The sequence below is a fragment of the Thalassophryne amazonica genome, chromosome 12, assembly GCF_902500255.1.
Source record: "Thalassophryne amazonica chromosome 12, fThaAma1.1, whole genome shotgun sequence".
NCBI classification, from domain to species: domain Eukaryota; kingdom Metazoa; phylum Chordata; class Actinopteri; order Batrachoidiformes; family Batrachoididae; genus Thalassophryne; species Thalassophryne amazonica.
The window spans coordinates 12,088,716-12,100,657 of NC_047114.1; the positions used below are offsets into that span (position 1 = coordinate 12,088,716).

Below are 11,942 nucleotides of genomic sequence, written 5' to 3' on the forward strand. Positions count from 1 at the left end.
TACGACAGCGGAGACCCCAGACTGTTGAACAACTGAAGTCGTGCATCAAGCAAGAATGGGAAAGAATTCCACCTACAAAGTTTCAACAATTAGTGTCCTCAGTTCCCAAACCCTTATTGAGTGTTGTTAGAAGGAAAGATGATGTAACACAGTGGTAAACATACCACTGTCCCAGCTTTTTTGAAAACTGTTGCAGGCATCCATTTCAAAATGAGCAAATATTTGCACAAAAACAATAAAGTTGAACATATCTTGTGTTTGTGGCATATTCAATTGAATATAGGTTGAAGAGGATTTACAAATCATTGGATTCTATTTTTATTTACATTTTACACAATGTCCCAACTTTGTTGGAATTGGGGTTGTACAATCCACACTTGATGGTGACTTGGCCGATTGCCTTGGAGTTGGTCTCCAGTGATATCTTCAGTCTCACTGTGTTCCTGATGAAGACAGTGCACCATTACCTTTGTACAGAGCCAAGCACTCATCCATGTGTGAGGCAGGCACTGAGTCATAGGCTTTTTTGTAGTCAATCCAGACTGTGTTCTGATTGGTCTGCCTGGTCGTTGTGTCTTGGTGTACTGCTCTGTCAACTAGAGGTGGACGATACCGGGAATTTTGATACTGATCCGATATCAAGTAAATACAGGCCCAGTATCGCTGATATCGATACTGATACCGATACTTTTTCATATTTAAGCTTCATAGATCCAAAGGATCTAAAAGACCTAGGATAGAATTTCGCCAAACATTGTACGTGACAACAAAATACTTCATTATCACAATCAACATTTTTGTTTAAAAAATATCACTCACAACTTAAAACAAAATCTCCTGAGATAGATGGCTGACAAACCACAATGCAAGGGTGCACTGCTCGGTGTTGTGTGACACAGCACAGCGCTGCTCTTACAGACAGAATAGACTTTGATGAATCTGTGTGCGCAGCAGTCAGTGCGTGCAGGAGAGAATAAAAAGCTTGAGTATCGATCTTTTTACACAAGGATTGTTCAGTATCAATACCAGTGTTGGTATCGATATTATCGATATTAGGATCGATCTGCCCACCTCTACTGTCAAGCAGTGCTTGGACCCTCTGGTAGTGTTTCCAATGTGCTTCTGTGCTGTGCTCATGTGCTGTCTCAGTGTGGTTGATATGATGCCTGAGAGGAACTGCTATGCTGTGGAGAGGGAGGTAACTGGCGAGTGGGATTTTGAGGGTGTCATACCCTTGTGAACTTTGCTGTTGTTTGGAATAAGGTGTCAGTGTGAAGATAGGTACGTATTATTAATTTTATTATTCAGTAAAAATGTCTTATTGAAAATTTTACTCGGTTTATTTATTTATTGCGTTTTATATTTCTTTTATTTTTGGAGGGTATCTGGCATGTGCTCTGTCCACGTGCTTGGACAGCAGGAGGAGTCAGAGAGACAGCAGGAAGGGAGGGGGCGGAGCAGGAGGAGGAGCAGGAGGCGGTCTAGGGGGCGGAGCTTGTAGTTTTTGTCCACAGGTCTGTCACCAAAGTTTCACCGGTTCGTCTCTGCACTAAACCGATTTGTGAGTAAAAGTGGCGCATTAAGAGGCGCACAGAAGAGGATTGAGGAGGAGGAGAAGGTTTTCCTTTTGGTTTTTGTGCCGCAGGAATAAATCTCATGAAAGAGCGACTTTGCTGTTGTATCTGCAGTCTGATCCGGATCAGGGACTGAATGGTGTCGGAATGACACGAACACATGAGTGGGTCTGAGCGAACGTTAGTCCTGTGGGATTAAACCATGGATAACTTCTTCACGGAGGTCAGTTCTAACACCTTTACGCGCCTTTTTAAACCTTTATTGCTACATTTTACCTGTAGTGTAAAGTGGGTCTTAAACGGGCGGTCCGTGGGCCGGATAAGCCGTGTAAAACAGTAATTATGGCCCAATAGGGGAACACTGTGTGATGTACACCGACATATGTGTTCACCACAGCTTGCATGAAGGTAATATGTTCCAGAATTGGACCAGGACCATATTGAAATGCTGCTCCTGACACTTCTGGAAATGTGCAAAGCCAATGTGCTTTTCAGCAACTCCAGCTGTGTTGGAACCAGCAGTGACTTCGTGATGCATTTTGATAACGCCAGTGTCGCCGACCAAATGGTCCCCCCTAAAAATCAATCCTCCCTACCGTCACTGCGCATGCGTCATTTCTCAGCGTCAGCAGAGCTTCACTAATTATCACCTCCTTTCTGCTTAAAACTGCCTCCAGTCATCATCTAACTTCTCAGTGACAGATATCTGTTGTCATAATCACATTATTCCATTTGATCACTTTGGGTGTAGAGAGTCAGACTCAGTCAGTCTCAGAAGCAATGTGCAGTGAAGGCAGGTGTGGACCAATTTTTAGAGAGCGACACCGGTGTCAGAATTGGGAATGACTTTGTGAGGTGATGGTCTAGTGGTTAAGGCGTTGGGCTTGAGACCAGAGGATCCTTGTTTCAAATCCCAGCCTGATCGGAAAATCACTAAGGGACCTTGGGCAAGGTCTTTAATCCCCTAGTTGCTCCTGGTGTGTAGTGGGTGCCTTGTATGTGAATGTGAGGGACTGATGTGTAAAGTGCTTTGAGCGTCTGATGGAGATGGAAAAGATAAGACTTTGTTGATCTCACAGTGGAGAAATTCACATGTTACTTTAGCTCTTAAAAAACACACAAGACTGGTGCGAGTGGAAGAATATGTGCATCAGACAGCGCTATGCAGTTCATTTAATGACTTTGTGATGTGTTTTGGTATCTCCAGCACAGATTTTTGTTGGATTTCACAAAAATGAAGCAATTTTAGATTAAAGAATTATAAAAGATTCAGCTGAAGCATCACATTTAGAGCCTCGTTTAGACACTGGAAGTGCACAGCACACTTCCAGAAGTGGCAGTCAGATTTAGGGGTGCAAAAAAAAAAAAAAAATCCAAGTGTGTCCTGTTTCTCATACTATGTAGAAAGTATAGACACAATAACAAAGTTTATCATTACTTCAGCTATCACAGCGTGTTAGAGTTGAAAAACAAAGTGAAAGCGCTTTGTACTGTGACTGAGAGGCCACAACACTTCTAAACTGAGCCGTTAGGGATAAAACATTAAAATTAATAGACTATAGGTATGATAACGGTAAAATTACTAATAAAGTCAACTTCCTCAGAGCTCTCTGCCGAGCTGCTCTGTGGTCCAGAGGTAACAGGACGCCACCGTACACAGCCTGCTTCTTCACTGTCAACAGCTGTTTTGACTGTGTGATAATTATGCAAAATGCTCCTTATCTTATTAAATTAATGTTGTGTGTGTGTGTTATTTATATTTGTTTGTGTTCTCTGTGTTTGCAAGCTTTTTTTTCATATAACTGCCTGTTGGAGAAGTACCGCTGACTTTTTTTTTCAAGTTTGCATTTTCTGCATTTGCGTGTGTCTCCGGGTGAAGGTTCCTGTCCTGGTTCAGATCTGGATCTGTGTGTCTCTGGGTGAAGGTTCCTGTCCTGGTTCAAATCTGGGTCTGTGTGTCTCCGGGTGAAGGTTCCTGTCCTGGTTCAAATCTGGGTCTGTGTGTCTCCGGGTGAAGGTTCCTGTCCTGGTTCAGATCTGGGACTGTGTGTCTCCGGGTGAAGGTTCCTGTGCTGGTTCAGATCTGGGTCTGTGTGTCTCCGGGTGAAGGTTCCTGTCCTGGTTCAGATCTGGGTCTGTGTGTCTCCGGGTGAAGGTTCCTGTCCTGGTTCAGATCTGGGTCTGTGTGTCTCCGGGTGAAGGTTCCTGTGCTGGTTCAGATCTGGGACTGTGTGTCTCCGGGTGAAGGTTTCTGTCCTGGTTCAGATCTGGGTCTGTGTGTCTCTGGGTGAAGGTTCCTGTCCTGGTTCAGATCTGGGTCTGTGTGTCTCTGGGTGAAGGTTTCTGTGCTGGTTCAGATCTGGGTCTGTGTGTCTCTGGGTGAAGGTTTCTGTGCTGGTTCAGATCTGGGTCTGTGTGTCTCTGGGTGAAGGTTTCTGTGCTGGTTCAGATCTGGGTCTGTGTGTCTCTGGGTGAAGGTTTCTGTGCTGGTTCAGATCTGGGTCTGTGTGTCTCTGGGTGAAGGTTTCTGTGCTGGTTCAGATCTGGGACTGTGTGTCTCCGGGTGAAGGTTCCTGTGCTGGTTCAGATCTGGGACTGTGTGTCTCCGGGTGAAGGTTCCTTTGCTGGTACTGAATACCAGTGAATACTTGGTAAATCATGACTACAAGTCAAGTGATTAATTTGCAGTCAGCTAATTGATTAGGAAATAAGCCCCCCCCCCCCCCCCCCCCCCCCCCCAGCAGAGCGCGGTGAGTCAGCGCAGCAGGTCTGTGACGGGTCAGAGGTTTTGCAGCTCAGCAGGTTTGTGGCATTTCCACAAGTTATCTTTTTTTGTCTCGTTTTCCTAAAGAAAACATGAAGAGCTGTGAATGAAGTCTGTGTGACTGTGAGATCTGTGGATTAATGTTTTAAAAATAAAATGAATTGTTCAGGCGTTACAAGCAAAATATTTCATTTCTTCAGAGAATCCTGAGAATTATCGCAGCTGCTGAAAGCACAATGATGAAAGTTTTCCGGAAATTACAGGAAAACCGTGTTTTTACTCGTCTGGTGAATGTTTCTGGGTTATTTTTGATAACGTACGTCACAATCCATTTGTTCAGTAACACTCCCAAACAGTTGGTGTCAGTAATGCTTCGTGTTGGTTTGCCAGCTGCCATTAAACTCAAAAGAATAATTATGACCTGTCTTCATGAAATTTGTTTGTAAAATCATTTGGAAACATCTCTAATGAGACACCACAGTGGATATTAACGTTGACATTTTCACGTCATGATCTGAGACTGAAGGATTAATGTTAAGTGCTGCTGCATGTCCACAAGGCAGCGAATGAGAGACGAGGTTGTGATCTTACAGTGAGGTGCGTGCCGTGCTGAAACTCCAAAACAAACTGAAGAAACCTTGTTCTGCTACATGAGATGATTTAATGTTAACCAAAAATGGAGCTGGTTTGAGCCAAACGAGCGACCTGACTTCTTTTGAATCATTGTTTATACAGAAAAGCTAACACTCCGCTAAGTCTTTGATTTTGTGTTTCATAAAACTTCAAATTGTCTCCATGTAAACTCCAGCCTGCTAAATCTGTGTTTTGTAGTTCTTCTGTACACAGGATTTCTGAAGTTTTGGGGTGAAAAAAACAGAAACATAATGGCAGATTTCACAATTCTGAAAGAGGAGACAGCACATCTTGTGATAACAAGTTTAGATGGCAGTGGTTAGAGGAAAAAGACCAGACTGGCATTTTCTTTTTTGTCTGTCCTTTTTATTTTTGTTAACCCTCGTAATATGTTGAAAAAAATAGACTGATTATGTTGCAGGTCATTTTGACCTGTACTGTGTAAATCCACTCAAAAGTAAAAACAAACAGGTTAAACCAATAACAACTTTATTTTAGATTATATAAACATTTAGAAAAGAGACATACATTTTTAATTCCAGCACTACTTTTAAGAACTATTTAGTTAAAATTAACACTTTTTTCCATTTAGCTTGTCCCATTTTCTCAGATTTTCAATATTCAACATTTTCAGTGTTCTTCAGACAGAATGTGACTGTGCTTTCTGCGGATGGAATTCTTGCATTTCACACAACCAAAGTACTGGTCATCCTTTCTTTTTCTTCATGAAATTGTGTGACGTTTCCTTATTTAAGGTCATGAACTGGTGGGTGAAATCTGGAAACTTTGATGTGCAGTGGAATGTCTGTGCAGAGTTTATATACAGAGATGATGCTGTGGGACATTTTGACGCAGACACTTGAGGTGTTCAGATCCAAAACAAACATGTCTTTGATGTGCTCAAAGATGCATCTGTGTGCATTACAAGTTGCACACTGCAAAATGTGTGAAAAGAATGGACAGAAAAAATGACCTGACCCAACAAAATTTTTTTTTTTTTGTAGATTTCTTTTTAGGTTGGTAAATTGACCTGAAAATGCACCAAATTTTTTCTTGGGAAGAACCTCCAGACCCCCCACCCCCCACCCCCTTTTGCCCTTGCCAGACATTTTCAGTTTTTTTTTTTCTTTTTTTTTTCTGTGGCTCACTTTCATCACTGAAAGCAGCACTCAACTAGGGGTCCTGTTAGTAACCGGATGGGAAACTGGACCAGACCGGGGTCTGTTTGTGTTTCTCTGAGTGTTTCTCTGACATGTTGTGTCAGGATGGGGCATCCGGAGTAGAATCTGTGCCAAAACTTCATGCAGATCCAAATGGGATCCACTGGTAACCCTGAAGTAATCTGGGGGCCAAAAGACAAACAAAAATGGCAGATGCTGAAAATTCCTCTTTCATGGAGTGAAACCTGCTCTGAATTATTAAAATTTAAACACAACTTCAGGTATAATGCTGTGCTTACACATAATGACGACAAGTCACGAATGCCACGAAGTATGCATTCTTGGCCGCTGATCACGAATGTGATGATTCGGGGCAGAGGCATCAGGTCTCCTCAGGAACTGCTGCAACCTGTTACCACACGTTACAATTAATGGCATGTGTTGCTGGCAAATTACGCATGGTCAAGAATAATGTTCCGTGCTGTTGCGTGCTGTTCCACGCCATTGTACGTAACAGCGCATCGTTACGTTCTGTCACGTTGTGAATGAGGTGAATTGTCTACACACACACACACACCCATATTCATCCGTCAGCTGCTGAACAGTTCAGATTGCTTCAGTTTGCTCCTCAAAATCCACAGCAGAAGAACTTTGTAATTGCATGCTTAGTTGGGCTCTGTGCCATGGAACTGCACAGAGCCCAACTTTCTCAAAGGTTGTATCATATTTTTTTCCAGTCACCTACATGTTCAAGATCGCTTCGGTCAAGATATTTGCTTGCTGAGGTGAGCATGTTGTTGGCTTGATAACAAAGTCGTCCATTGAAGAGGAACATATTTCTTTTAGCACTGTAATGTAGCATTATAAAACATTAGCGTTATCACATTTCCTATTCAAACATAACATCTCTGTTATAACGTTACAGCAAACACAAAACACGTGTGCTAAGGCTAATGAAATAGTCATTGTTAATGTTTACAGCTATTAATATAAGTAAGTAGCTCGTCATAGACGTTAATGTTAGCGGCTAACTATCAATCAATCAATCAATTTTTTTATATAGCGCCAAATCACAACAAACAGTTGCCCCAAGGCGCTTTATATTGTAAGGCAAGGCCATACAATAATTATGTAAAACCCCAACGGTCAAAACGACCCCCTGTGAGCAAGCACTTGGCTACAGTGGGAAGGAAAAACTCCCTTTTAACAGGAAGAAACCTCCAGCAGAACCAGGCTCAGGGAGGGGCAGTCTTCTGCTGGGACTGGTTGGGGCTGAGGGAGAGAACCAGGAAAAAGACATGCTGTGGAGGGGAGCAGAGATCGATCACTAATGATTAAATGCAGAGTGGTGCATACAGAGCAAAAAGAGAAAGAAACAGTGCATCATGGGAACCCCCCAGCAGTCTGCGTCTATAGCAGCATAACTAAGGGATGGTTCAGGGTCACCTGATCCAGCCCTAACTATAAGCTTTAGCAAAAAGGAAAGTTTTAAGCCTAATCTTAAAAGTAGAGAGGGTGTCTGTCTCCCTGATCTGAATTGGGAGCTGGTTCCACAGGAGAGGAGCCTGAAAGCTGAAGGCTCTGCCTCCCATTCTACTCTTACAAACCCTAGGAACTACAAGTAAGCCTGCAGTCTGAGAGCGAAGTGCTCTATTGGGGTGATATGGTACTACGAGGTCCCTAAGATAAGATGGGACCTGGTTATTCAAAACCTTATAAGTAAGAAGAAGAATTTTAAATTCTATTCTAGAATTAACAGGAAGCCAATGAAGAGAGGCCAATATGGGTGAGATATGCTCTCTCCTTCTAGTCCCCGTCAGTACTCTAGCTGCAGCATTTTGAATTAACTGAAGGCTTTTTAGGGAACTTTTAGGACAACCTGATAATAACGAATTACAATAGTCCAGCCTAGAGGAAATAAATGCATGAATTAGTTTTTCAGCATCACTCTGAGACAAGACCTTTCTGATTTTAGAGATATTGCGTAAATGCAAAAAAGCAGTCCTACATATTTGTTTAATATGCGCTTTGAATGACATATCCTGATCAAAAATGACTCCAAGATTTCTCACAGTATTACTAGAGGTCAGGGTAATGCCATCCAGAGTAAGGATCTGGTTAGACACCATGTTTCTAAGATTTGTGGGGCCAAGTACAATAACTTCAGTTTTATCTGAGTTTAAAAGCAGGAAATTAGAGGTCATCCATGTCTTTATGTCTGTAAGACAATCCTGCAGTTTAGCTAATTGGTGTGTGTCCTCTGGCTTCATGGATAGATAAAGCTGGGTATCATCTGCGTAACAATGAAAATTTAAGCAATACCGTCTAATAATACTGCCTAAGGGAAGCATGTATAAAGTGAATAAAATTGGTCCTAGCACAGAACCTTGTGCAACTCCATAATTAACTTTAGTCTGTGAAGAAGATTCCCCATTTACATGAACAAATTGTAATCTATTAGACAAATATGATTCAAACCACCGCAGCGCAGTGCCTTTAATACCTATGGCATGCTCTAATCTCTGTAATAAAATTTTATGGTCAACAGTATCAAAAGCAGCACTGAGGTCTAACAGAACAAGCACAGAGATGAGTCCACTGTCCGAGGCCATAAGAAGATCATTTGTAACCTTCACTAATGCTGTTTCTGTACTATGATGAATTCTAAAACCTGACTGAAACTCTTCAAATAGACCATTCCTCTGCAGATGATCAGTTAGCTGTTTTACAACTACCCTTTCAAGAATTTTTGAGAGAAAAGGAAGGTTGGAGATTGGCCTATAATTAGCTAAGATAGCTGGGTCAAGTGATGGCTTTTTAAGTAATGGTTTAATTACTGCCACCTTAAAAGCCTGTGGTACATAGCCAACTAACAAAGATAGATTGATCATATTTAAGATCGAAGCATTAAATAATGGTAGGGCTTCCTTGAGCAGCCTGGTAGGAATGGGGTCTAATAAACATGTTGATGGTTTGGATGAAGTAACTAATGAAAATAACTCAGACAGAACAATCGGAGAGAAAGAGTCTAACCAAATACCGGCATCACTGAAAGCAGCCAAAGATAACGATACGTCTTTGGGATGGTTATGAGTAATTTTTTCTCTAATAGTTAAAATTTTGTTAGCAAAGAAAGTCATGAAGTCATTACTAGTTAAAGTTAATGGAATACTCAGCTCAATAGAGCTCTGACTCTTTGTCAGCCTGGCTACAGTGCTGAAAAGAAACCTGGGGTTGTTCTTATTTTCTTCAATTAGTGATGAGTAGAAAGATGTCCTAGCTTTACGGAGGGCTTTTTTATAGAGCAACAGACTCTTTTTCCAGGCTAAGTGAAGATCTTCTAAATTAGTGAGACGCCATTTCCTTGCCAACTTACGGGTTATCTGCTTTAAGCTACGAGTTTGTGAGTTATACCACGGAGTCAGACACTTCTGATTTAAAGCTCTCTTTTTCAGAGGAGCTACAGCATCCAAAGTTGTCTTCAATGAGGATGTAAAACTATTGACGAGATACTCTATCTCCCTTACAGAGTTTAGGTAGCTACTCTGCACTGTGTTGGTATATGGCATTAGAGAACATAAAGAAGGAATCATATCCTTAAACCTAGTTACAGCGCTTTCTGAAAGACTTCTAGTGTAATGAAACTTATTCCCCACTGCTGGGTAGTCCATCAGAGTAAATGTAAATGTTATTAAGAAATGATCAGACAGAAGGGAGTTTTCAGGGAATACTGTTAAGTCTTCTATTTCCATACCATAAGTCAGAACAAGATCTAAGATATGATTAAAGTGGTGGGTGGACTCATTTACTTTTTGAGCAAAGCCAATAGAGTCTAATAATAGATTAAATGCAGTGTTGAGGCTGTCATTCTCAGCATCTGTGTGGATGTTAAAATCGCCCACTATAATTATCTTATCTGAGCTAAGCACTAAGTCAGACAAAAGGTCTGAAAATTCACAGAGAAACTCACAGTAACGACCAGGTGGACGATAGATAATAACAAATAAAACTGGTTTTTGGGACTTCCAATTTGGATGGACAAGACTAAGAGACAAGCTTTCAAATGAATTAAAGCTCTGTCTGGGTTTTTGATTAATTAATAAGATGGAATGGAAGATTGCTGCTAATCCTCTGCCCCGGCCCGTGCTACGAGCATTCTGACAGTTAGTGTGGCTCGGGGGTGTTGACTCATTTAAACTAACATATTCATCCTGCTGTAACCAGGTTTCTGTAAGGCAGAATAAATCAATATGTTGATCAATTATTATATCATTTACTAACAGGGACTTAGAAGAGAGAGACCTAATGTTTAACAGACCACATTTAACTGTTTTAGTCTGTGGTGCAGTTGAAGGTGCTATATTATTTTTTCTTTTTGAATTTTTATGCTTAAATAGATTTTTGCTGGTAATTGGTAGTCTGGGAGCAGGCACCGTCTCTACGGGGATGGGGTAATGAGGGGATGGCAGGGGGAGAGAAGCTGCAGAGAGGTGTGTAAGACTACAACTCTGCTTCCTGGTCCCAACCCTGGATAGTCACGGTTTGGAGGATTTAAGAAAATTGGCCAGATTTCTAGAAATGAGAGCTGCTCCATCCAAAGTGGGATGGATGCCGTCTCTCCTAACAAGACCAGGTTTTCCCCAGAAGCTTTGCCAATTATCTATGAAGCCCACCTCATTTTTTGGACACCACTCAGACAGCCAGCAATTCAAGGAGAACATGCGGCTAAACATGTCACTCCCGGTCCGATTGGGGAGGGGCCCAGAGAAAACTACAGAGTCCGACATTGTTTTTGCAAAGTTACACACCGATTTAATGTTAATTTTAGTGACCTCCGATTGGCGTAACCGGGTGTCATTACTGCCGACGTGAATTACAATCTTACCAAATTTACGCTTAGCCTTAGCCAGCAGTTTCAAATTTCCTTCAATGTCGCCTGCTCTGGCTCCCGGAAGACAATTGACTATGGTTGCTGGTGTCGCTAACTTCACATTTCTCAAAACAGAGTCGCCAATAACCAGAGTTTGATCCTCGGCGGGTGTGTCGCCGAGTGGGGAAAAACGGTTAGAGATGTGAACGGGTTGGCGGTGTACACGGGGCTTCTGTTTAGAACTACTCTTCCTCCTCACTGTCACCCAGTCGGCCTGCTTTCCCGGCTGCTCGGGATCTGCCAGGGGGAACTAACGGCGGCTAAGCTACCTTGGTCCGCACCGACTACAGGGGCCTGGCTAGCCAATTAGCTAGCCAATTAGCTTACTGATATGACTGTCCCTCTTCATCAGCATCTGAATCAGCCACATCGTGTTTCCTTATCAGATGCTGCTGTATCGCCACTGTACTGCTATGGAAGGCAAGTTCTGCTTTACAGATTTTAATTTGGTTAAAATGTCCCAAAACTTATGAGCTTTGTCACTGGCTAGCCATGATATTGTTTGGGCATAACTTTTCTGGTGACATCACAGCTGATCCCGATTACCGTTACTGCCCATGTGCGTCAAGGGCAGAAAGGCAGCAGAAGGTACAGTGATAGCTTTGAAAGAAAAACAAAGCTTAAAAAATAAACCATGACGGCAATTATTAAATTAGTCGCCACCAATTTTGATAGTCTACGTAATCATGATGAATCGACTAATCATGGTAGCCCTGTTCTCAGATATGATGAATTCTAAAGAAACATTTTTTTCTTCTTCACTAAGAAAATCTGGCAAAACACAAACTGCAGAATTTGGTACCTTTTGGTCCCCTCTTTTTTTTTTTCAGCGGCCACTTTGTGATGTGTTTCTGTCACTCCAGTTGTGACAGACGCGGCAG

The 11,942-nt window shown here is 42.0% G+C and overlaps 1 protein-coding gene across 1 annotated transcript in view; it reads left to right on the forward strand.

The window, feature by feature from the left end:
- Positions 1-1,513: 1,513 nt before the first annotated feature.
- Positions 1,514-11,942, forward strand: part of myo10 (myosin X) — a 289,282-nt gene continuing 278,853 nt past the window's right edge. Inside the window, exon 1 of the mRNA XM_034183772.1 lies at positions 1,514-1,797. Coding sequence (XP_034039663.1) covers positions 1,777-1,797 — 21 coding nt within the window. The 5' untranslated portion in view covers positions 1,514-1,776. The remainder of the gene's footprint in view (positions 1,798-11,942) is intronic.